Genomic DNA, 26,474 nt, shown 5'->3' with positions numbered 1-26,474 from the left:
TGTTGTTTTATTAAATAATGTACTAAAATATGCCATTGAAATTCAGCCTGGGCAGCCTTCAAAGTACATGTCTCATCAGGAAAGTGCTGCTTATTTAAAGTTTGCAGTTTAGAAGTCATTGCTTGAATTTCCTGATGATGTCAGCTTTCTGAACATCAAAAATACCCTAAGATTGGGTTGGAATCTCTAAAAAAGTCAGATTCCTAATCTCTTAGGGTGCTAAATCTAGAAAAGGAAATTCTCTTGAGTTAAGTCCGTTTCCTGCTGAAATGCTGTTCCCCTTTGCAAAAGCCTAGTTTTCCTTGTTGATGCACTCTGGTTGTAGGGTCTTGTCACCGTGGTCTTCTGACTGTTTTCAAGCCCCAGCATGCTTTAATGTCATTTGCTCGCAAGAGCTGTGGGAGAAGATGTGTCTTGTTCGAATAAATATAGTGATGTGCTGTTTGGGAGTCTAATGCACTGTCTCCTAACTGTGGTCCAGAAGCCCTCGACACCCCTAACTTTCTAATGGATGTGTGGTCCTTCCCTCTCTGCTGTTATGTGCTTCTGGTGCACAGACTTGGGGCCAATAAAATGGAAGAGACGAAATACAAGAAGAGGCAAGAATCAAGACATTCCAGCCTTCACAGGAGTAATAACACTTTAGCTTAAATTGCCCAAGAATCACCTACCCATGCACATTGGCTTATGTAAACTTAATGAAAACACACATGTGGCTTTCCAAATTACAGACTCAATCTTGTTCTATTAAATGTAACTGTAAGAGGAATCTCTAGGTAATGGCAGTGATTTCTAGGCCTAAGCTAAATGGAATGGTCTGTTTATTGCAAACAGTATTTAATAATACTTTAAATTTTCAATATAATATAAAATAGTTTAGGTGATCCTCTGTTTTTAAACAAGTTGTAACCTATATTCCTTAAACAGGAGGATGTAATCTTTTCCTCAAAATATAACACTAATGGAACAATTATGTGATACTGTTTTGGAGACCCTATACGTTTTGTGGATTTTTTTAATTAAAATTTTTATATTTTTAGTATTTCCAAAAGGTGTATTTGAAGAGTGGTTATCAAGCATAAGTCTTTGGTTATTTAGTACATCCTCTAAATTCTTCCTACCATCTTTCTAACAGGCATTTTTAATTTATTCTTAAATCTAAGTGATTTATGGGAACTCTGACCTTTGACATATAGACCAACCCTGACCTTGAGCCATACACTTTGTCTTTTCTGTGCTCAGATACCCAGTACCTCCAGGATACCATGAACCATGTCCTAAGCTGTGTCAAGAAGGAGAAGGAACGGACAGCAGCATTCCAAGCCCTGGGGCTCCTTTGCGTGGCAGTGAGGTCTGAGTTCAAGATCTACTTACCTCGTGTGCTGGACATCATCCGAGCAGCCCTGCCCCCTAAGGACTTTGCCCATAAGTAAGCATCTCTGTTTTGATTTCTCCTGCCACCCTAGTTGGGAGAGGAAGGATGCACCATCCATCTCCATGGAGCTTAAGCCCGTTCTCTGCCTCCTTAACTTCCATGTCATAGCAAAATCATATAAAGAACAGCCCTTCCTCAGTTGAGCTCCACCCTTTTCCCAATGAAATGGCATTGATGTAAATATTTTGGGTTGGTTGAATACCCTGTGAGGATGTTAGGTGCCAGTGCTGTTTTCCATATTATTACTTACTGGGAATCACCTGGTTTTGCTCTTTCCTCTGGCTTTCAAAGGTCTTAATTTGATATAAGACTTTTAAAGAGAGACTCCTAGACTGGAACTTAGTTGGATGAGTTATTCCATCTCTTGAAGCTTTCCAATGAATCAAGCATGAAAACAACCATTAGCACCGTCAAGATGGATAGGCCAGGGTGACTTCTCTGTCTGGGGCGGTCAGTGTTAATTAGAATTGTGTCTTTATATTTTCCTGTATTAGTAGCAAGGATTGTTCTGGTCAATTAATAAGCCTTACCCAATCTAAAACCCAGTAATCTCATGATAGGGAGAAGAATTTCTTTCCATATAATGGCTGCGCCCTGCACTTATGGTCCCTAATGTACACATTGTTCAGTTTGCTTCCTAAATAGGTATGTTGGCCAGCACCACACTAAACCATGTGGTGCCATTTGTGTTTGGGGAAAGGGGCCCCTTCCTCAAGACACTTTACTGCCATCTGCTGGATTGTTGTTTTAAATGCTGTGGACAGTTCTACAGTGACTCTGGTGTGATGGACCCCCTAGAATTGTGCAGTAGATAACCTGCACATGTGGTGACCCTACCTGGGTAACTGGCCCTCCTTGCCCCAAGGCAATTTTGAGGTGGGGCCTCACAGAACGTTGTTGTGTTTAAACCAGCCCCTCCCTGTTTCTCTGCAGGAGACAGAAGGCAATGCAGGTGGATGCCACAGTGTTCACCTGCATCAGCATGCTGGCTCGGGCAATGGGGCCAGGCATCCAGCAGGATATCAAGGAGCTGCTGGAGCCTATGCTGGCGGTGGGACTGAGGTGGGTGTCAGAAATCTCAGCTTTCCCTCTCTCTGGTAGTGGTAGCATGAGCCACAGTATTGTGACGGTGTTGAAAGAGTGAGGCATGGTTGTTTGCACGTTAAATTGAATAGGTAGGATAGTTCTCACTAAACACGTAGGCTAGTTTCAAATCCTAGTTTCAACACTAGCTAGCTTTGTGATCCTAAGTTACTTTACTTCTCTGAGCCTCGATTTTCTCACCTGAAATGTGGGTATAATAGCAATTCCTGCTGTCTAGGGTTGTGGGGATTAAGTGAAAGAGTTCATGAAATAGGCACTCTTAGCACAGTGCCTTGCATATAAGAAGTGCCCAATTAATGTTGGCAGCTATCGTTTATATGTTTATTGAGAAAATTGCTTAAGATCTCTACACTAGTTCTCTTCATCTATAACAGGGGTGGGGAACCTTTTTCTCCCAGGAGTCATTTGGATAGTTTATAGCATCATTCGTGGGCCATACAAAATTATCAACTTAAAAATTAGCCTGCTATATTTGGTCAAATATTTAATTAAATCACCCCTAATGCCTTGGCAGGGCAAGCCCAAATGATTTCTCGTGCCTTAAATGGCCCGGAGGCCAGACATTCCCCACCCCTGATCTATAAAATAAGGACAGTGCTCTCAATCTGACTCCCAGGTTGTTTATTGAGACTTGGTCTTCTACAGTGGTCGCATTATATTCAGCAAGTTCTCTCATGGCAAAAACCAGAAGCGCATTGTTTTGAAATCTGTGACCAGGCCACGAGAGTTCAGACCGTTTATTCTGTAGTATCCTACTTTAAAGACCAAGCAGTGAAGGGGCCCGATCCCCTTGCTGGACAAGGAGGATTGTTTCTTCCCAAGAACAGACTGAATGTCATATATGCAGCCCATGGATGACTGGTGCCCTCCCTCTCAGCCCCGCCCTCACAGCTGTGCTCTACGACCTGAGCCGTCAGATTCCACAGCTAAAGAAGGACATCCAAGATGGGCTACTGAAGATGCTATCCCTGGTCCTCATGCACAAGCCCCTCCGGCACCCAGGCATGCCCAAGGGCCTGGCCCATCAGCTGGCTTCCCCTGGCCTCACAACTCTCCCTGAGGCCAGTGATGTGGGCAGCATTACTCTTGCCCTTCGAACTCTTGGCAGCTTTGAATTTGAAGGTAAGACATTGCAATAGATCTTGGAAGATAGTGAGTGATGCTGGGAACCTTGAGAAAGGAATGAGGGTGTCTAGAATTCCTGGATCTTGCTAGGGGCTTTGGAGACAGAATAGCTGTTTCTGTAGCAGTTCATCTTTCCTAGAGTCTTTCTGTATATTGTTAATTCCTACTGCTTGTTTCTTTGTCCCATACTGCGTTTTGGGGCAGATGGTGTTTCAGGAAAAGTGTGCTCTGGTCCAAGGAACTAATGCTTCAGAGATGGAAAAGTCAGAGATGGGTCCCCTAGGCCCCCACCTCCAGGTAGCTAAGATGGTATTTAATGCTTGAACATGTGTGAGCATGGGCTTTGGGTGTTTGTATTTCTGTGGCTGTGTGATTTCCGAGAGTGCTATGCTGTGTAGTTCAGTTTGGAATTCCAAGCTGCAGGTAAACCCCACTAATTCCCTAGATTTAGTTCAGGAGAGAAAAAGGGACATTTTGAAATTTAGGATTCTGTAGGCGGTCTTAGTCAAGCCTACAGGAAAACAAGCAAGTACCAAAAGCCTGAACATGCCGTCTCAATACGGACAGCCATCTGTGTTTTCCCCATTGCAGTTCCTTCATCACATTAACGTCCAGGACAATTTCTTTGTAATGAGTAGAAAGTAGCTATATTTAAACCCAGCCTACATCAGACTCTCTTTTTGGTATTTAAATCAGGAACTAAAATAGACAAGGTAAATTTGATCAAGAATTGTTTTCCTCTCTGGGGTTGGGTCAGAATAAAACAAAATGATTTATTCTCTGAAGGGAATAAAAGACAGTTAGGATCGGAGAATGCCTTTTTTCTGTCTCCCAGCTCCTCTGCCTCCCTTCTGCCTTTCTAATGATTGAAGGCTCATTGTTAGGAAGAGTTCTGGGCCAATGTCTTGCTGATCAATATCTTGTTGAAAATTGAATTATAGCCATAACGTGGAAAATGCAGCTAGCAAGTTGCAGACCTATTGTCTGAAGCAGCAGTGATTGTTCTGTTTTCTCTCTGCTTTATATCCAGGACACTCTCTGACCCAGTTTGTCCGCCACTGTGCGGATCATTTCCTGAACAGTGAGCACAAGGAGATCCGCATGGAAGCCGCCCGCACCTGCTCCCGCCTGCTCACGCCCTCTGTCCACCTCATCAGCGGCCACGCACACGTGGTTAGCCAGACTGCAGTGCAAGTGGTAGCGGACGTGCTCAGCAAGCTGCTCGTGGTTGGGATAACAGATCCTGGTAAAGCTTTTTGGACAGAAGCAGTCTCGGGCAGTTTAGAGGTTTGGGGCAGTTTCATTGCATGGCCTTTCCAGAGACCTTCAGCCTCATGGCGTTCAGCTCTTTCTCTGCCAAGGCGTTAGGCTTGGCTGCTCCATCCTATTGTTGTAAGATAACCTGTCTTTAATTCTATTCTCTTCGTTCCTGTGAGTAGAGAAAAGAATGACAGGTTAGAGGAGAGAAGGGTATCTGGAATCCTCTCACTAGGCTGACGGCAGTGGAGGGAACACTGGGGAAGGACTGGAAGGATGAGCGCATTGAAAAGGTGTTCAAAGGCTCACTTGTTCTTGCAGACCCTGACATTCGCTACTGTGTCTTGGCATCCCTGGATGAGCGCTTTGATGCACACCTGGCCCAGGCAGAGAATTTGCAGGCCCTGTTTGTGGCCCTGAATGACCAGGTGTTTGAGATCCGAGAGCTGGCCATCTGCACGGTGGGCCGGCTCAGTAGCATGAACCCAGCCTTCGTCATGCCTTTCCTGCGCAAGATGCTCATCCAGGTAATGATATGACAGTCAAATCTAGAGGCACTGGGAGAGGACTTTTATCGTGACAGCTGTTTGGAGAAAGAGAATCTACGCTAATAAAAGAGAAATATGTAAATTGACCGTACATTCGCATCGCCCACCAGCCAGTCAGGAGGGAATATGCAAATTAGCAGGATAAAAGATGGCGGTGCCCCCATCCTCAACCGCTCCAGGAGTGGAGCAGCAGTGTGGGGCAGGACGCCTGCTATGAGGGAGCTACAGGTGCAGCGCTCCGGCCGGAGCGAAGCGAAGACTCCCGCCAGAGGCAGCAAGAAGCCTGCAGACTCCAGCCAGAGTCAGCGAGAAGCCTGCAAACTCCGGCCGGAGCGAAGGTGGAAGGCAGTGGCCAGAGCCAAGGCCTGGGTCCCGGGTGCCGGAGGAAAACCGGTGCCGGCAGCCAGGTGAAGGAAGGCCTATTGCACGAATCTTCGTGCAGTGGGCCTCTAGTTTAAAGATAAGATTGAGATACCTGGTAAAAGCCATATTTGGCTCCAAGGTCCACGTTTCCCCGGCCTTATAATTGGCAATTCTAGCGTTTATCACCTCAATACGTCTCTTGTCAGTATCACTCCAGTGTGCCTCTTAGTCAAGACTAACCTCTCACACAGCTCTTTTTCCTGGCAAGTCACCAGCGATTCCATTTCTTGGCGCTCTTCGCTGCAGATGGTCTTCCCAGCACCTCTCTATCCTTCCAGGCTCCTGCTTTTCTTGCTGATGCTAGGTCAGCACAGAGGCCAAATATGAGGTTCCAACATTGTTTCTCATAGTTACTGCTCCTGGTCTGTGGTCCTTGGCTTTCATTCTTAAACAGTGTGAGATGCCAAACTTCGCTGCTTGGACTGGAGCCTGCGGTAAATTCAGATTGACATTGCTGGTAGACCCAGTAGGATTTTCTATTCTGGCTGAAACCTGTCTTGACCTACCCAAGTAAGTTTTCTAGTCTCCTGTGAGCAATGCGTGGTTCACTCCTTCCTGCCTCCAGTTACTTCCACCTACCTTTTCTGGGTCCCAGTGTGGCTCACCCAGTCATGTCCTATCCCCCCATTTCTACACTGTCCCCACCTCACCCTCTGCTTCCTGACTCTCTCCCATGGTTTCTTTTGAAATCAACACTTTTCATAACATATAAAGAACTTAAACATAGAAAATCATTAATATATGTAATTTTTACCCTAGAGAAATGTCATTTATTCACAATCTGTCATAATTAAAGTGACCATAAATTATGTCATCATTCAATAAATTAGAAGATTTTACAGTGGCACTTCTGTTTTTAGCCTAATAGTTTATTTATTTAACTGCTGGCTGGGCCTATGTTAGGATTACCTACTGTTTTGTCTTTTAAAAATACTTAAGGTTTTGAGAAGGAAAAAAAATCATTCTTGAGCCTGTAGTTCAAATCATGCTAAATAAGCTTGATGTAAAAATGTCTCCTAGTGAGAACAGCAGTGTGTTAGTTCAGTTAACAGACCTTTTGAGCACCTTTGTGTTCCAAGATGTTGCAGCGTGCTGGGTGCTGGAAGCAGGGAACAGGCCAGGTGGGGCCTGCGTCCTCTGGAAGCAGACAGTAAGCAACCAGGCCGCCTCGCTGTCCTGGTACTGGGGAGCCTGAAGCACCAGTGAGTGCGCGTATCAGGACTGGACTTAGCCTCTGAAACTCCAAAGTTTAAATAATCTTTCTTGTTTTGAAGATGCGAATTTTTCCGAGCTGAAGTGCACATTTTCATGCCGTGATAGGGCGTTACCTGAACGTGCTTCGGCCTTTTCTTGCTGCCTTGATCATCGAGGTGGGCATTGGGTATTGTGATTAAGGTGCAGTGATGCTCTCTAGCTCTAGAGGTGAGGTTGGGGTACTTTGATTTGGCCCTGTGCTGCCCCAGAGAGTCGTGCTCCCTTCACTGGTACCCATTTCTTCCCAGTCAGCCATCTCTCCTTACTGTTGTGGGTCTGTTCTTAGTATTCCACTCCATCCTCTCTCACTGCTGTCTGCTGTGACAGGAAAAACAGGCTGCTAAGGGGATCCAGAAAATCAGGATTAATCTTAAGTCAGTAACCAAGACAAAATATAAAGACCACATTGTGGACTCCTCCTCTGGGTAGCAGAGTTAGCATGAGCTTTGTTTTTTCACTTTCCTCACTTTTCAGAGATTTCCTCTGGCAACTTCAACTCTTCAGAAGTCTGTCTATAATAAGTTCTTAGCCCGGCCAGCGTGGCTCAGTGGTTGAGCGTCGACCTATGAACCAGGAGGTCACGGGTTCGATTCCCGGTCAAGGCACATGCCTGGGTTGTAGGCTCAATCCCCATTGTGGGGTGTGCAGGAAGCAGCCGATCAATGGTTCTCTCTCATTATTGATGTTTCCTTCTCTCTCTCCCTCTCCCTTCTCTGAATTCAATTAAAATATATATTTTTTAAAAGTTCTTAATGTCTGTGTCACCATGAGCATAATGTGTGATTTGCTAGTGTTTGAAGGATGTCAGAACAATCACGTTATCTCTGTTCATTAAGGTCCTTGGGGATTGATTCTATTGCTGTAATCCCTAACTATTTGGGTTTACCTAGATGTGCCTGAAACCACTACTGAATAGCAGTATTTCTCAACATCATAGCTGTTCTGACTATTCTCTGATTCCTTTGTCATTATTATAGGCTCTCTTAGTAATTTGCTGTCTGGACAAAGGTTTTTCCAGCAGAGAGACCTTCCTTCATTCCTCATTTCTGCAAAACACTGCTCACAGCTATCCCTTCTCAGTCTTTTGTGACTGTGCTGCACTGTTAAAAGCTGTGCTCTGGAGAGGACTGTGGGGCCTTGGGTGCTGTGATGGGGAGATGGGGCTGGTTTCAAACAGTTTGTCTTTCAGTCGCTGCTGTATCCCAGACTGAGCTGCAGAGATGTCCTTTACGTATAGAGTATCAGGCAGCTACCTCATCCACAGTGGAGTTCTGGTTCCTTCTGTCCACACTTTCCCTTTGACACGCAGTTCCTCTCTGGAATTTCCTCTGCTGTACTGAGCCTTTCTTCCCCGCAGATTTTGACAGAGCTGGAGCACAGCGGTATCGGAAGAATCAAAGAGCAGAGTGCCCGCATGCTGGGCCACCTGGTCTCCAACGCTCCCCGACTCATCCGCCCTTACATGGAGCCTATTCTGAAGGTAACTCACCACAGATAGACAAGTTGGCACTTGCTCTGGGTTGTCTTATGCCTGCTCATTTGGGGGAATGAGAGTGTTTCAGTGCTCACTGGTATGATGAGCAAACTGGACAGTTTCTTTGGTCCCAGGGACAAAGGCCACATCAAGGACCCTCAGTGAAAGAATACCAAGAATCTCACAGATTACAGCAAAGGCTCTTCTTATAAGAGATGCTTCAAGCCCATCCTCAGATGTGTGCTTGGAAAGAAGTAGGTGGTTTGCAGCATAAAACAGCTCCCCCAAAATGACGAAAAAATGAGCTTTAAAATCTGAAACAATCTTCAAATTTGAACATGTTAGAGCCACGTGTGGTCTTTCATAACTTAGGTGAATCAGGGCAGATGATCACACCGATATAACTTAGAGGAGGCATGGGAAAAGTTTTTAAATCATGGCACTTCCCAGCTCTGTCGTGAGTCAGACTTGTGCACAGTATGGAGCAAAGTTTAAAAATCCACTTTCCAGAGAAATCCTGGCTTCATAAACCTAGAAGCAGTTTACCGATGACTGAGATGGTCTCTGTGTGAAGTTTGCTTTTACTATATAAAAGAAATGTTTCTTGTAGACTCTAACCTGCGTTCAGTTTCTCATACTTTGTTTCCATAGGCTTTAATTTTGAAACTGAAAGATCCAGACCCTGATCCAAACCCAGGTGTGATCAATAATGTCTTGGCTACAATAGGAGAGTTGGCTCAGGTAAGGAGACAACTGCTTTTTCCCTTGGCTGGAAAGAATACTATTTCAGCCGAAACCGGTTTGGCTCAGTGGATAGAGCGTCGGCCTGCGGACTGAAGGGTCCCAGGTTCAATTCTGGTCAAGGGCACGTACCTTGGTTGCGGGCACATCCCCAGTAGGAGGTGTGCAGGAGGCAGCTGATCGATGTTTCTAACTCTCTATCCCTCTCCCTTCCTCTCTGTAAAAATATCAATAAAATATATTTAAAAAAATAAAAAATAAAAATGTATATATTAAAAAAAAAAAAGAATACTATTTCACCTCTGAGGAAGTCAAAATACTTCTTAATGTCATAATTTCTAATCTTATCTACCACCCTCTTTTTCATGTTGTAGGTTAGTGGCCTAGAAATGAGGAAATGGGTTGATGAACTTTTTATTATCATCATGGACATGCTCCAGGACTCCTCTCTGTTGGCCAAAAGGCAGGTGAGTATCACATTCCTGACGGCAGGACAGAAAGACAGATTCCATGAGGCCAGGGCCTTATCTCAGTCACCTCAATGTCTCCAGCTAGCATCTAGCACATAATATGTACTCTGGAGTATTTGCTGAATGAGAAAAGGGAAGAAAGACTTGGAGCCAGAATTAGCTGTCATCCTGGCTAGGAGTCACTTTCAGTAAGTACCATGGCTGACCAGTGCCATTTCCTCTAGACAAAAGAAAATGCAAATCATCTGTCAGGGCCCCAGCACCTAAAGGGAAAAAGAAAGCCTTGGCCTTGGGCTGTGGATGCCAGAAGAGCTTTAGCCCGCCCTCCCCAGCTTGGCTTCCTGTTAGTCATTGAGGTCATTCGGTGACTAAACTAAAATTAAGGGCAGTTTTAATTTCCTTTTGAGTCAGACATCTATTATTCAGTGAGGCTATGCAAGGCTATGGATTTTCTTTGGGAAAGGTGGGACTGTTCTTTTTGATTTAGTGATTGTCATAATGGTTTATAGCCTTGTTTTTATGTCCCAATTCTCAGGATTTCTGTTCATGCATGGTGTCTTTACTGGAAATTCTTATTGGCTCAACTCACCATGTGAACTTTTGTCTATCCAGGTGGCCCTGTGGACCCTCGGACAGTTGGTGGCCAGCACTGGCTATGTGGTGGAGCCCTACAGAAAGTACCCCACTTTGCTTGAGGTGCTGCTGAATTTCCTGAAGACTGAGCAGAACCAGGGCACACGGAGAGAGGTAGGGAACATGGCATACTTAGTCTTCAAAGACTTTGCTGGGAAAATGGAGAGAGAGAGACATAAAAGTTTGTGGCATTAACATGCTCTGACAGTGTTGATTAGACTTCCTGTCCCTCTCCATCCTGTTCCTGTAGCTGGTCACTGGGTCTGAATTGGGTATCATGGAACATGAGAAGAATCCCCCTGAGAGCTGTTGTAATCAGATGTTTTGATGAGTGTTTTCTTCTTCCCTCCCCTTTCCCACCCAGGCCATTCGTGTGTTAGGGCTTTTGGGGGCCTTGGATCCCTACAAGCACAAAGTGAACATTGGCATGATCGACCAGTCCCGGGACGCTTCTGCTGTCAGCCTGTCAGAATCCAAATCAAGTCAGGATTCCTGTAAGTTGAGGGGACCCATGAGAGACTTGCCAAGTGTTTACCTCGCAGAGCCCTTGCCAGCCATGTTTAGAAAGAGCTGGATAACTATGAAATTAGAGCATATTGACTTGCTTTGCAACTTTGAATGAAAAGTCAGTAGTTTCCTCTTGAATCTTATCAGGAATGCTGCTTCCCAGTGCTCCAGAGTCCTCATATCTATCCAGGTTTTTTGTCAAGGGTCAACAGGCTGAGTCTGTACTCACATTTTTGGGGCCGATGAGAGAGACGTAAATATCACCCCAACATTTCTGTTCACATCTCATTCTTTGTTACTACTTCTCTGATGTTTTCTATTCCCGTGGCACCCAAGGAGGAAGAGGGTAGAATTGTAACTGATAGGGAAATCTAAGGCAAGGCTCAGGAGCCTGGAAACACGAGTAGCAATCAGATTCCAGGGCTCTTCGGTCCATCAAGTGGTCTGGCCCTAGAGCCTCTCTGCCTTTGGCCATATTGCCTAAGAGCTTGGACAGGGTGTGGGGATGCAGGCGAATTTAAAAAAAAATAAATAATTTTTATTGAATTCGGAGAGGAAGGGAGAGGGAGAGAGAGAGAGAAACACCAAGGATGAGAAAGAATCATTGATCGGCTGCCTCCTGCACATCCCCTACTGGGGATCGAGCCTGCAATCCAGGCATGTGCCCTTGTCTGGAATCAAACCTGGGACCCTTTAGTCCGCAGTCCGACACTCTATGCACTGAGCCAAACCAGCTAGGGCGAGAATTTCCTAATCATACCCATTGTTCATCAGGGCAGACTTATTTCCAAGTGAGGAAGTTCAACAATGACTCTCCCACTATCCAGCAAAACGTTTTTTACCCAAAATAAAATAATTTGTTCCTAAGTTCTATGGATGGGATCATGTTGCTTCCAATTTGTTCTTCTGTATTATAGAAATGTACCTGTGATGTTACCCTGTCAAGAGCAGAGCCTGAGCTATGTCCTTCCACATGTTCCCCTTACTCAGCAATGCCAATCATCCAGTCTTACCCTGTCCTTACTGAACCATAAACCACCCACCCCAAATCCTTGAGATCCTTGTTCAGGTCAGGTAGCATTTACCACTCACTTGTCTCAATTGCCATGGGACCAAGCAGCTGCTGAACAGATGTTTGCTTATTTAATTCCCTTTATTTTCATTTGGGAGAGTAATTATTTTTGAGAATGGTTTCAACTACAAAGTTGTAAATTGTACTGGTAAGAAGCAATTTAAAGAAAACCCATCATGTCCTGTTTTAGGCTTTAATAGTTTAGGTAATAGGAAAGCCAAAAACTGTTTCATCCTTGATGCTGAGAATCTATCCACTGGTTCCTACTACATCCTATATTTCCAGTGGTGTTGGAACAAGGGAGAAGGATATGAATGCTAATGGCTGTCAGGAGGTTTTTTTATTGTTGTTAACCAAACCATGCTCTGCCTGAAGTCAGTCATGTCAGGTACAGCTCATGGTTCTCGTTGTTCTGTCCTAGCTGACTACAGCACCAGTGAAATGCTGGTCAACATGGGAAACCTGCCTCTGGACGAATTCTACCCAGCCGTGTCCATGGTGGCCCTGATGCGGATCTTCCGAGACCAGTCCCTCTCGCACCATCACACCATGGTTGTCCAGGCCATCACCTTCATCTTCAAGTCCCTGGGGCTCAAGTGTGTGCAGTTCCTGCCCCAGGTCATGCCCACATTCCTGAATGTCATTCGGGTCTGTGATGGGGCCATCCGGGAAGTAAGTAGTTAAAACCTCAACTCTTGCTCCTCCCTGCTCTAAGCAACACTTGCATGGAATGTCCTTCTATTCCTAAGCTTCCTAATAATGCACTCTGCTGGCTGTTGAACCTGATGCTTCTCCTCTTCCTGTTTTTCCTCCAGAGTAGATTTTCTCTCTTCTTTCAGATTTTGTATAACAAAAATTTAACTAAAGAACCACTATACTAAGAGGCTCATGTTCCTCAATGTCTATAATGTACTTTTATAGGAACCATTTCATAAAAACTGTCAGCAGTGATTCTGTGAGGAGGTGGCCAAGAAATAGGTAGGGATAGCTCTACTGAGTTGAACCTGTGCCATGCAGTGACCAGTTCTAACCACCTTAGAATCCAGTGGTGTCCCTGTCATTAGGAACAAATCCAAATTCACTTTGAGCCCAATTCCGTATGTCCTGTCAGTCTCACCTCTTCAGTTAATGAGTTCTGTAATTTTGTTACTCACTATTTAAAATACTTTATTTGTCCCCAACTTAGCCAGGTTTCATATTGTGAATAAGAGTGAAAATATGTATGTTCATCACTAAATTATTCTTGATAATGGAGGGCAGCAAAGACACAAGAGCTATAAAAATCTTTTTGGGGTAAAAATCTTTGGGGGAAGGGCATTTAGAATGTGATTTACTACTTAATATTGAAGATCATAACAAAATAAAAACTACATCCTGAAGACCTCTTCTACCTGGAAAGTACTTGGGGTTTCCCTTCCCTAAGTCCTCCTTATTCCCAACTTTATTTAGTAGATGGCATTTTTACTTAGAGTTGCAAGGTATCAACCTAAATAGATCTCCTTATCCCATCTCTTCCCCAATTTGCTTGCTGGTTTAATTTCTTAGAGACAGTTAACTTAATAATTAAGACCTAGTTAATGGAGTTAATTACTGAAAATGCATTTCAGTGCCTGTAATTGTATTATATAGCTCTATTTCTTTTAGAAAGTAAGTGGTAGTGAATTAGAGCTGAATAAACAAAAGGTACATTTATAGTTGATTAAAGTTTTTTTGTTGACTTTGGAGTCTGGTGACTTCAGAAATTCTTCAGTGATAGCTGACGTTCATTGAGCACTTAGCAGTATTCATGTTCCTGTTCTAGTGCTTTCCAGGTATTATCCCATTTAACTCTTGCAGCAAGCCTATGAGACAAAGACTATTGTCTCCATTTTCCCTCTGAAAAGGCTGGGCGCAGAGAGGTGAAATGAAGTTTACAAAGCTAATAGGTGCTAGAATGGCTCACACTAGCCAATCGGGCCCCAAATCCCCTGCTATGCAGGAACTGGCGTGCCTGATATATAAAGCCGTTGACAGTTATTTCTAGCCCCCACCACCATCACTACCAAATGTTTAAACTTTGAACTTACTAGATAGAATGGTGTGGAAACTGATCCCATAGTTGTCTTTATTCATTCACATGGACTTCAGGTGAACCCGGGAGTTCTGCGTCCTTCTTGGTGCCAATGTGCTGACCTCTTCTCTGTTTCAGTTTCTGTTCCAGCAGCTGGGAATGTTGGTGTCCTTTGTGAAGAGCCACATCAGACCTTATATGGATGAAATAGTCACCCTCATGAGAGTGAGTAGAAATTAATGCCTTGGTCTGCTCATCAGTGTTGGGTCTATGAACTCAGAGCACGTTTGGATAAGGTGGACATTTTTCCGTGGGTTTCGGTAGAACTCTTACAACCCAAGTATAAGGTGGAGGAAGGTGTCCCACTGACTTAGGAAAGGGGGCAGAGGGTTATTGCTGCAGCCTCCCAGGTACAAGAGAACCGGTGTGAAGTCTGCAGAGGAATCCTGAGGCAATTGTTCTGCCAGGAATAGGCTCTTGAGTTCTTTGCCTCACACACAACAAAGCAATTTCACTTAATATCACAACAGTGCTTTACTATTCCCATGAAAGCCCTCTTTCTAACTGCCCATAAAACCAAGGGCCTGAGAGCTCTGGGGACTGGGTCTCCTGGGCTATTGAGTATGATGGACTCCTGTCAGGCACCGAGGAAGAAGGTGCAGCTTCCCCTGCTGCCTTCAAAGGCATAAATGCCGCCTCTGCCTGCAGTGGCACATGCGGAAAGGCTCACGTCCCAGGTTTTAGAACGTGCTTTCAGCAGGTGCAGGACTCCCCACTGATGGCAATAGCGATTTTCTTTTGGAGTGTGAGGCCTGCTTCCTGCTGTTCTATATAATTTAAATGTCTCTGTTGGGAAGGTTGCTTGCAGAGATGGCTGTCCTCAAAGAATTAGAAGACAACTCTTCCATTGATTTCTGTTCTTCTATACCAGCCCTTTGTAGTTAGCTTGGAAGAAGCAGCAGGACTAAAATCAAAGTGGCTGGCTTCAAAAATGGAACTTCCCGAAACTGGGTCTCAGAACTGAAAACTCCTCCATGTGTGAATAATTAAAGCCGCTCTGTTCCCTGGCTGCTGCCACAGCAGCTCTGTACATGGAAGAGTCAGGCAGAATGCTAAAGAGCCTGGCCGATGGTCCTGGGGGAGGGGCAGGGGAGAAGCGGTATACTTGTGTTTGAAGCTGAAGTGACCTGTAACTTATCCCCCAAAATACTAATGACCAAAACAGGGATTTGAGGCACGGAGCCTCACACCTGAAAAATACAGCCTTTCTTTCTTCCGAGATAGAGAAGGTGTAACAGGGCTCCTTCTTTGGCTGTTGATCCTGGGGGTTTTTAATGAGCTCCCCTGGGCCCAGGAAGAGAACAGTCTTTGTGAACACTGATCCAGCCCACATCCCTGGGCAGGCTGCCTGGCTTCTTTGAGTAGAGCAACCCCTGTGAGGAGCCGAGAGAATACAGTGGGGAGGTAGGGGAGCTTTCTCTAAAGAAGGCAGAGTGTAGTACAAGTGAATGAACATCAGAAAAACGGTGGAGACCATAAGATCTGTGGTGTTTCTTTGGCAAAGCTTTCTTATCTAGAGAAAAAAAATAGCTTTTCCAAAGAGATTACTTCTCGCTCCAAGTGAATGAACATCAGAAAAACGGTGGAGACCATAAGATCTGTGGTGTTTCTTTGGCAAAGCTTTCTTATCTAGAGAAAAAAATAGCTTTTCCAAAGAGATTACTTCTCGCTCCAAGTAGAGAGAAAGAACGTTTTACCAGCATCTTTTAGTATGGTTTTTACTTATAAACTATACTTTAAAAAAAATTTTAAGTACCTTATGCTTCTATATAAAACCTTTCTCCTGAGGAGTTATTCTTTGTTTTTATTGATTTCTACTCTGAATTATTTGGGGGCCCAAGAGTATTAATAGGCATTTGTTACCATCGTTATGGTTTCTATTATCAGAAGGTCTCCTATGGAGGTTCCAAAAAAGGCAGGAGGCAGCTGTCTTTTTTAGTTGACTTTAAGTCACTGCTTTTCCTAGACTCAGAGACTTGGACCAATTTGTCTTGCACTGCTGAGGCAGAATCTGTGGCCAATTGACCAAGTTTTTATTTTAGTAACTTTTATAGAATCTATATATATAAAAGCCTAAGTGACCGTCCGACAGGTAGCTATGACTTGCAGTGACTACCAGAGGGCAGATGCTCAACACAGGAGCTGCTGAGCTGTGGTGACTTGGCAGCTGTAGTGCTCTTGGAACCAGAGAGGATGGAGCCCGCGGGTGCATCACCCAAGAACCACCCTCTCGCAATCTGGGAACCCTCGGGGGACCTCGGAGAGCTGGTTTCAGGCCGATCCCCACAGGCCAGGCCAAGGGACCCCACCTGCCGGAGGGACCCTGCTCACTCTGCAGACGCCCTTTGAGCCACAGCGCCACCCCAGGTGTGGCCAGCTGGGGAGGGACCCCGGGAGGTTAGATCCAGGGTGTGTCCAGCCCATTCACCCAGTTCCGCCTCTCTGACCACCTTCTAATTAATTTCCTTTCAATGTGCACGAATCCATGCACCGGGCCTGTAGTGTAATTATATGGGTGTAGAAAAGTGCTTCTTTTTTTTTTTTTAAGATGTTTTTATTGACTTTTTAGAGAGGAAGGGAGAGGGATAGAGAAACAGAAACACTGATGAGAGAGCAACATCATCAATCAGCTGCCTCCTGCACACCCTCCACAGGGGACTGAGCCTGCAACCCAGGCATGTCCAGGAATCAAACTGGCGGCCTCTTGGTTCCTGGGTGGATGCTCAACCATTGTGCTATACCGGCCGGCTGAAAAGTGCTTCTTTTCTGCCACTCTCCAGGCCTGAAAATTATATTGGACAGTTGTCAGATGATAACTAACAAAGTCTAAATTCAGAAAGGGCAGGACACCTTGTTACAGTGGAATAGCCCTTTGGAAGAGACCAGGTGATACCCAAAGTAAAGAACCCACCCTGGACTCCTTGAGAGCTCCAGGTGATGTACACTTAGTCATTTGTTCGTTCTGTAATGGTGTGTTTGGCTGGCTGGAATATGCCAGGTGCTCTACTAGATTCCAGGAAGACAGATGGATCAAAGGGGTTCTTGCCCTTAACTAGCTTACAGTCTAGCAGAGGAAGAGGAGCAATGAGAATTAAGTATTCCAGGTGCTAGAAAAGAGGAGGGCAAAGGGACCCAACATGGTAACAGAAGGAGAATAGGAAAGCCTTCATAGAAGTGAGGCTTGAGTCAGGCCTAGAAAGAGGTGCTTAACTCTTGCTCAGCTAAGAGGTGGGATTCTAGGTAAAGAGCAGCATGAGCAAAGCACAGAAGAGCAAAGTAGCCTTGTGCATTCAGAGAAATGCAGTTTTAATTTGTTCACTGTCACTGTGACAGGTTACAGGAGGCCCAAGGAGAGGAGGAGAGGGAAAGGGTTCATCTTGGGGTGGACTGTGCTCACTACATTTTTGCTCCTTTTGGCCATTCCTTGGTTCATACTTCAGCAGAGGGAAACCTGGCTTTGCTCCTCTCTCCCCTCTTTCTAGGAATTCTGGGTCATGAACACCTCAATCCAGAGCACAATCATTCTTCTTATTGAGCAAATTGTGGTAGCTCTTGGGGGTGAATTTAAGCTCTACCTGCCCCAGCTGATCCCGCACATGCTACGGGTCTTCATGCATGACAACAGCCCAGGCCGAATCGTCTCCATCAAGGTGAGTAGCCAGGACATCCTCTAGAGAGGTTTCCAGCATCCATCAAGGTCAGCTAGGAGACAAGACCCTGTTCTGAGTGTCAGGGTGGTGCTTGATCCACAAGACTGCCTCCAAAGAATACTAACACCTGCTACACACACCTTACAGTTTGCAGAATGTGTACTGTCCTTGATTATCCTTACGTTTTGTCTCCTTTAATGGATTATTTTTGGTAAATGTTTTATCCCAGACCAATTTTTTCAGTTGTCTAGCATCGGATTCCTTACCAGTTGAAATGAGCTCAGAGAAAGCAAAGTAATCTGTAAGCAAAATAAAATGAGGGGAGAAAATGCTGCCGAAAGAATGGAGTTCAGAGCTGCTTAATAAAGGCTTTTCAGAGTCCCCACAGACATTTGAATTCCCCATAGCACTGCCCTTCCATGTACTTCAATACTTGACCCCTGACTGCTCCTGTCCGTTGCCCTGCTTTGGCTCCCTTTGCAGTTGCTGGCTGCAATCCAGCTGTTTGGCGCTAATCTGGACGACTATCTTCACTTGTTGTTACCTCCCATCGTGAAGCTGTTCGATGCCCCTGAAGTTCCGCTGCCATCTCGGAAGTAAGCACCTGCTCTTTGGGACGAACAGTCAGCAGGCTTGTAGCATTTTGTTGAAAATGTCCTGTTTTAAAATTCCCAGTCCATCTTTTTTTGTTGTTGTTGCAACTCCCATTATTTTAGTCCAGAAATGTTCCAGATTTATGGAAATCTTAAACTGTCCCCATCCCACTGAAATATATGTTGCATCCATGTCACCCAAAATACCTCAGAAGCCATCCCTCCCCATTTGCACTGATTGTTAAGGTAGCCCTCATCCACTTCTCTTACTTTGGGGTTATATGTTAGCAGTTACTGTATGGTAGCGATTGTTATAGGGCAGCTCTGGAGACAGTGGACCGCCTGACGGAGTCCTTGGATTTCACCGACTACGCTTCCCGGATCATTCACCCGATTGTTCGAACACTGGACCAGTGCCCAGAACTGCGTCCCACAGCCATGGACACATTGTCTTCCCTCGTCTTCCAGCTGGGGAAGAAGGTAAGGCGGTCTACACGGACGCAGTCTTCTGTCTGCCTTTGGGAAGAAGACTGTGAACTTCTCCGTTTGTTAGTCTGTAGGCCTCACACTCTGTCAGAAACCTAGGAATTATTGGCGCTTTTTTTTTTTTCTCTGCCTTTATTCAGCAAATATTTATTGAGCCACCTATGTGGTGGGTGAAGTGCTGCTCTGGGGATAACCTAATAAACAGAAAAATGTCCTTGTTTTCACAGAGCTTACATTCCAATGAAGCCAAAGTTAGTACACGCAATTTGTCTTGTAAGAGTGGTGGTGGGAGTGGGAGAGATGCTGCTGTTTATTCAGGGTAGACAGGGAGGATCTCTGATAAGTTGACACTTGAGCAGAGAGCTAAATAAAGTAAAGGCCCAATCCCAGAGAGTTGATGCAGGCAGAAGGAATAGTAATGCAAGGGTGGGAGATGGCAGCGTGCTTGAAGAGTCAAGAAACAGCAGGAGAGCAGGGAGACTTCAGAGGAGGAAACAGGGAAAGTGCTTAGAAAAGGTCAGAGATAAGGCAGGGCTGGGTTGGGGCATGGAAACTTGGTGTTGTAGGCTGGCAATCTTGCAATATTCAAAATGTAGTCCCAGATGAGCAGTGTCCTAATCTCCATAGCTGGGAACTGTTAGAAATGCAGATGCTTGGCCTCAGCCCAGACCCACTGAACCGGAAACTCTGGCTATAGAGCCAACAATCTGGTTTTAAAAGTGCCCCCCCCAACCCCCTGCGGTGATTCTGATGCCATTTGCACATGATTGTTGTAGCCATTGTACTTTGGCTTTTACTCCAGGAGCCAAGACTGGAAGTCTTTGGAGGATTTTGAGCACAGGACGACTATGATCTGACCTAAGATTTTTAAATGATTACTCTCAATGCCATGCGGAAGAATAGACTAGGCCACAAGTGGAAGCAGAGAGACTGTTAAAAGGCTGTTGCAGTAACCCAGATGGAAGGTGATGGGGATAGACTTATAGCAGGAGAGGGTAAAAAGGTTCTTCTGAGTACCGCAGAGCTAGCCCCAAACTCAGAAGAAATAGCTGTAATGTAGTGGGGGTAATGTTCTTTTCTCTACTTTCCACTCTCCAAAGTAATGGTTTTTGATCTCCTTCCTTTCCTGTTATAGTACCAAATTTTCATTCCAATGGTGAATAAAGTTCTGGTGCGGCACCGAATCAACCATCAGCGCTATGATGTCCTCATCTGCAGAATTGTCAAGGTGAATTGCACTTCATTTTTGTTTCCAAGTCCTGTGTGGTCTTTCCTATTGGTGTTTTTGTCATCTTACCTATGGGAATATATCTACATTTTAGTTCTCAACCAGGGATTGGCAAAAAAAAGAGACAGTACATTTTTTCAGGTTTGCAGGCTACTAGTTGTGGTGTCTGTTGCAACCACTCAGCTCTGCCACTGCATCCTAAAAGCAGCTATATGCACACGTACGAATGAGCCTGGTTGCATACCAGTAATATTTTATTTATGGACATCGAAATACAATGCTCTAATAATTTTAATATGTCACAAAGTAGTAATCATCTCTTGATATTTTCAACCATTTAAAACTGTAAAAACCATTCTTGGCTCTTGGGCCACACAGGCACAGGCTGCGGACTCTGCTGCCCCTGCTCCTCATCACGATTGCTCACAGTTGCTTCCTCTGTGCCAGTTGCATGCTCATACCCTTGTCAGTGCTTGTCAGTGACCCAGAGTGACCAACACAGACTGGGCTGCAGTGGGGAATACAGCCTCATTTTGTCCATACTTGAGGAAACAGGGAAAGTGCTTAGAAAAGGTGACAGTTTTCCCACTGTGGGCTTTGGACTGCTGGTCCCATGCCTACCTAAATCCTGGCTCTTCCAGAAGGTGTGACCCTCACAGAGCTTAAGGATGTTCTCCAAACTGGGAGCACCTTGTGGAGTTGCAAGTTTTGTCTGTCAATCTCTGGTTGCAGGGCTACACCCTGGCCGATGAAGAGGAGGACCCTTTGATTTACCAGCATCGAATGTTGAGGAGTAGCCAAGGCGATGCATTGGCCAGCGGACCAGTAGAAACGGGACCCATGAAGAAGCTGCACGTCAGCACCATCAACCTCCAAAAGGCAGGTCCAGCGTTTCTTGGGAGACTTGGGAAGGAGAGCCCTGCTCTTCTCTCTTGTTCAGAACTTCCAGTGCTTGCTGCCTTTTGTTAAAAATAACCCAAACCAGCCCAGGAATTTCTCTGAAAATCTAGATACCATGAACTTAGGTCATTTTGTCTTCCTCGGGGTATCTGAATTATAATCCTTTTTTATTAGAGGGAAAATAAAGAACAAAGTGGCCTTTTGTGCTCCCTTGGAGCTTTGATAATAAAACATTTTGTTGCAAATAACGTTTGTTACATGAATGAAACACAACCAGTGAGCCCCCTAGTTAGCACTGAGACTGATGCAGGCTTTTTAAAGTAGAGCTTCTCAGACTTCTCAGGCACATGGGGCTTACCAACCGCCGGGGAGCTTGTTAAAATGCTTGTTCTGATTCAGGCGGGTTGAAGTCAGGCCTGATATTTTGCATTTCTAACCAATTCCCAGGTGATGCCTATGCTACTGGTTCACGGACCACACTTTGAGTAGCTCTACTGACCAAAGCTTGGGACATAACCAGCTGATGTATGCCATCAGTGTATGCCATACACTTCCAAACAGGCAGTTCCAAAACCTCTGTAATGGATCTGAGCAGCATAATCAGTTATATCCCTGGCTTTTAAGTAAATACACCAGGTTGCTTATTTTCCCCACTTTGCATTAGTCTTTAGTGCTTCTGGGGAGTGTAAGTGGCTCGCAGTTCGGAATTTAACATGGTATTCCTCATCGAGTGTAGCAGCAGATCAAGGTGAGGAACTGGGCAGGACTGGGTCCCAACTGACCCGATCTCTTCTTGGCCAAGCCCATAAAGATGTGAGCACGGACCTGTGGGCATGTGTTCACACACAGTTCAGCACATTTGGGGTTTATTACTGACTGTGGTGTCAGTCTTTATCCGCCCAGACAGCTTAAAATGACCACTGCTGAGAGACGTGTGATAGTTTCAGATGGCCTGGTGAGCGAACCCTGGGTCAGGAATGACAGTTTTTCCGCTGTGCGCTTTGGACTGCTGGTCCCAGACTCCAGGAGGAAGAGAAAGGTCATCAGTCACCTGGCATTCCCAGGCAGTTTTGAGGCACCCTGTTGACACCTCACACTTGAGGGAAGGACTGAGCAAGAAGGCCATTTCCAACGTGATGTTTTCAGCCTGCCTAGGTTCAGAATGTTCTTCCAACCAGGCAACTGTCCACCCTGCTTTAGAGCTTTGGTCTCTATTTTAGGAAATTCCCCAATAGTTAAGCTTGCTTCCAGGAAGTTTTGCTTTTTACCCAGGACTTGGAAAAATAAGCATAACCATTGCCAAGTCAAGAAAAGAAAAATTCCTAGATTATGTACCCTGAGAGAAGAGATCAAGTTCAAAAACCTTGAGCAAAATCCTCCAGAGCTACCTCTCAGCTCCATTCCATCAAAAAGTAAATTATGGAAAAAAAAAAAAAAAAGTAAATTGTGCTTCTACATACGTATGTGATGATAATTAGGGATCGGTATATTTATATTTATAGTTTTAATCAGCTTTCAAAATAACAGCTTGTGACCTCAGTCACCTTTCTATTGGCTGTACTAATAGAGGACTTCCGTGGTATAGAAAACCATTATGTATACATGTTGAATACCTTCCCGGATTTTCAGCAGCTTTTACTGTCTTATGATCATCTATTAGGCCTACCTTCTAAATGAGTAAGCTGACATCCCGGCAACCTGCACCAGCATTACCAGTCAAGGCAGTCAGCAGGCGGTGGGCAGGAGGCAGAAGGAAACTGGTATCTAAACAGTTACTACAGAACGCAGAGAACTGAGAGTTGGTTATGGCTTAAATTAAAGAACAGCAGGGAAAGGCCATGTGGAGGACTTAGCCGCTAAGCTAAGATTGTTTTAAGACCTGTTTGCTACCATTTATCAGCTGGTAACAACAATGATAGCAGTAACAGCTACTGACATTTGTTGGGTGCTTTCTATGTATCAGGCACTGTTGTGAGCCACATTACGTATATTGAGTCATTTAATCTTCACAATAACCCTATGAGTTAGGTGCTATTATTAATGTCCCCATTTTACAGATGTGGGCAGTGAGGCACTGAGAGGTTAAGTAATTTGCCCAATGTCACCTAGTAAATGGTGGAGCCAGGATTTGACCTAAAGAGTGTGACTCCAAAGCCCAGTCTCTTAACCACTGTGCTGAATTGCCTCTGCCTTAGCCAGGCTCAGCCTCATGTTATTAGAGGGCAAAGACATTAGTAATACTTTCTTGTGTATGTCCAGCTTTTAAAATGCCACATACTACAGTGCAGTTATCCGGAGACTCATATGTAGGGAGGAAGCCAGAAATCCATGGATAGAAAAGGACTGATGTTCCCATTTCATTCAGCAGAACAGGGTCTAAAAGGCAAGTCTTTAGTATCTAGTTGTACTCTCTCTTCTAATTCAGGGGTTTTCGTTGTGTGCTCAGTGAGAATGCTTCACATAATTTTTCAGTTTGTCTCTTCTTGTATCTCTACTTCAGTTTCTGACATAAAACAGTAATTTGTGTAATGTCACTCATTGGTAACGCATCAAAAGCAGCAGCAAATTGTACACCTGAAACCGATATAATTTTATTAACCAATGTCACCCCAATGAGTTCAATTAAAAAAAAGAAAAAAAGCAGCAGTCCCCAGCCAATGTGGCTTAGTGGTTGAGCGTTGACCCAGGAACCTAGTGGTCATGGTTCAATTCCCAGTCAAGGCACATGTCTGGGATGCTGGCTTGATCCCCGGTGGGGGGCGTGCAGGAGGCAGCCCATCAATGTTTCTCTTTCATTGATGTTTCCACCTCTCTATCCCTCTCTTTTCCTCTCTCTGAAATCAATTTTTAAAAAATAACTTTTTTTTTTTTTTAAGCAGCAACAAATCTCCAGTTTGTCCCAGGGAGGGGATGGACTGAGTCGGTGGTGGTTAGGTGCTGTAGCACCTAGGGGTCTCTTCACTCCCTGTTCCACTTCACTTGAGAACTTCTTCTGTAACTAAAGTGATTTCCCTAGTTCAGGGAGGACTGACATGTTTATTCTGCTGAAGAAATCTTTTTTAAGAATGTATTTTTAAAGTTTGGAGTTTAGTAGCTAGGACCAGGCCAATACAGAAGAGATGTCATTTTTATAATAACTGCAACCATTTCTTGCTCATCTTTTCCAGCTAGGCCCTTAAGATAACATTCTCCTCAGCTGAGGAAGACGGAGGCTCAAATGTAGCAAACAAGTAATTTGCCCAGAGTGCCAAGACCGCTAAGTTGCAGAACTGGGATTCCAACCGGGTGTTTCTAACCAGAGTAACAGGCACCCACGTGCACAGCACTTACTGTGCCAACCACTGTTATAAATCCGCTACACATATAAACTTCGTTAATCCTTATAACACCCTATGAGGTGGGAACTATTATTTTCCTTATTTTACAGAGGCGGAAACCAAAGCAGAGAGGTTAAGTGACTTGCCCCAGAGGAGGAAACTGAGGCACAGAGGAGTTAAGTAATTTGCCCAAGGTTAAACAGCCAGATTCACACTCAAGCCGCTGAGATCCAGGGTGTGGCTGTTGATCACTGCACTGTACCAGTACTGTCTGTATCCAGAGCCTGATTTTTTCCATCCACCGCCCTACACTGCCCCTGGAGTAACTCTCAGTGCCTGGAAGGCTCAGAGTCTTGAGGAAAGTCGGAGGGCATGTACTAGAAATTAAAAATGAAATCTGCTGTATGCCTTTTGTCTCATTCCACTATGGTGCCATGTGCCTTGGGCTCACTGCTCACCTGATTGTAGCATGACTCATGATGCTGAGAACCTGAGCATTTCTCCTCTCCCTGGGTGACTCTACTGTCAGATGAGCCAGAGTCCTAATACAGAGCGTACCCAGGGCCCTTCCCACACCGCACAGGCCATTTGTTGAATGTACTCTGAATGTGACAGTCCCCATCCTCTCTGGGTCTGTAGAGCTCTCTCCTTTGCTGATAGAATCCAGCACAAATGAGTTGTAAAACAGGCTTTTTCTATACTGTGGTATATTCTAGAGGTTGCTGTTTTTGCTGTATGACTTTTAATTAAATATTACTCTTTCATGTTTGTGCTTTGGGGGAATTGTATAAATCAAAGAAGTAGAATAATAATTACATGTGTGAGGGCTCTTTACAATTGGCCCTTGAAGCTGATGGTTTTCCATTGTCACCTGTGGAATTACAGGCCTGGGGAGCTGCCAGAAGGGTCTCCAAAGATGACTGGCTAGAATGGCTGAGGCGGCTGAGCCTGGAGCTGCTGAAGGACTCCTCATCACCCTCCCTGCGCTCCTGCTGGGCCCTGGCTCAGGCCTACAACCCTATGGCCAGGTATGGGCTCCTTCTGCACAGCCTCAGATTGGATCGAGAGGATTTACACAGAAAATCACAGATAAGTGTTGGTAATAGTAATAGGCAATCATAAAAGGGCTAGTAGTTTTAATCTTGCTAACTTCTGGGGGGAAAGTAAACAAAAAGGCAAATGGAAAAAGCTCATATTGCAGGAAAAGCATCCTTTTTAACCTTGTTGGTAGACCTTTCCTTAGTAGATTTAGGTCCAAAATTTTATTTTTATTTTTTAGGTCCGAAATTTTAATTAAAAGTCATTTACAACTCTGAAAACAACTGTATAATAGTTTAATATAACCTGTTTCCAATAATAATATTTTCTAATTATTTATTGTTGCATTACAAATTCCCCAGAACTTAGTGGTCTAAAACAGCAACAGTCATTTTATTTTGCTCATGAATCTGTAATTTGGGCAGGACTTGTGGAGACAGCTGACCTCTGCTCCACAGAGAGTCAGTGGGGGTGTTGGTCTGGGGACTAGAAGATTTACTTTCAAGATAGCTTATTCACAGGTCTGGCAAGTTTGGGCTGAGTAGCAACAAGAAATTCAGCCCTGGCTAGGGGCCTTGGTTCCTCTCCACATGAATCGCTTGGTGGATTGCTCGGGCTTCCTAGGAGAATACTGGCTGGGTTCAAGAGTGAGTGTCCCCAAGGAAGTACATGTATTTGTATGACCTAGTCTTGAAAGTCCCATAGTGTCACTTCTGCCACACTGTTGTCCAAGATAGTCAACAAAGACCCACTCACGTTCAAGGGACAGGGTTTAATTGACAGATAGGGACGTGGATGCCACATGATAGGGGAGTAGCACAATTCTAGAAGAGTACTAGTATATGCAATAGGAGAGTGTTTTCACCATCTTTGGAAAATAGAATTTGCCATGAAAACCACTTTTAAATAGTAAATCTTAAACAGTTATTAAAAATTTGGTTTATAAAAAGTTATAATGTATGCAAAAGATTTATAGTATAATGTAAGTGAATAAAATGGAATACAAAATGGTATAAATGTGTGTTTAAAACCATTAAAAACATATGTACATAGGGAAAAGATTAGAAAGTAATACAACAATGATTATCTCCGAGTAGGAAGATTTAAGC

The 26,474-nt window shown here is 44.6% G+C and overlaps 1 protein-coding gene across 2 annotated transcripts in view; it reads left to right on the top strand.

Moving 5' to 3' along the window:
• MTOR (mechanistic target of rapamycin kinase) overlaps positions 1-26,474 on the top strand; it is a 115,473-nt gene that overhangs the window by 11,636 nt on the left and 77,363 nt on the right. For both annotated transcript variants that reach the window (XM_080657503.1, XM_080657502.1), the window contains exons 9-26: positions 1,243-1,429; positions 2,369-2,497; positions 3,417-3,661; positions 4,695-4,910; positions 5,243-5,448; positions 8,504-8,626; positions 9,272-9,361; positions 9,736-9,828; positions 10,444-10,578; positions 10,829-10,958; positions 12,465-12,715; positions 14,232-14,318; positions 17,636-17,803; positions 18,287-18,399; positions 18,714-18,876; positions 20,018-20,110; positions 20,843-20,989; positions 25,213-25,355. In XM_080657503.1, coding sequence (XP_080513629.1) covers positions 1,243-1,429; positions 2,369-2,497; positions 3,417-3,661; positions 4,695-4,910; positions 5,243-5,448; positions 8,504-8,626; positions 9,272-9,361; positions 9,736-9,828; positions 10,444-10,578; positions 10,829-10,958; positions 12,465-12,715; positions 14,232-14,318; positions 17,636-17,803; positions 18,287-18,399; positions 18,714-18,876; positions 20,018-20,110; positions 20,843-20,989; positions 25,213-25,355 — 2,719 coding nt within the window. The remainder of the gene's footprint in view (positions 1-1,242; positions 1,430-2,368; positions 2,498-3,416; positions 3,662-4,694; positions 4,911-5,242; positions 5,449-8,503; positions 8,627-9,271; positions 9,362-9,735; positions 9,829-10,443; positions 10,579-10,828; positions 10,959-12,464; positions 12,716-14,231; positions 14,319-17,635; positions 17,804-18,286; positions 18,400-18,713; positions 18,877-20,017; positions 20,111-20,842; positions 20,990-25,212; positions 25,356-26,474) is intronic.

This window comes from Plecotus auritus (assembly GCF_963455305.1).
Source record: "Plecotus auritus genome assembly, chromosome: 2".
Lineage (NCBI taxonomy): Eukaryota > Metazoa > Chordata > Mammalia > Chiroptera > Vespertilionidae > Plecotus > Plecotus auritus.
Note: the sequence above shows the minus strand (reverse complement) of the source record. Positions and strands in the feature narration are given on the sequence as shown.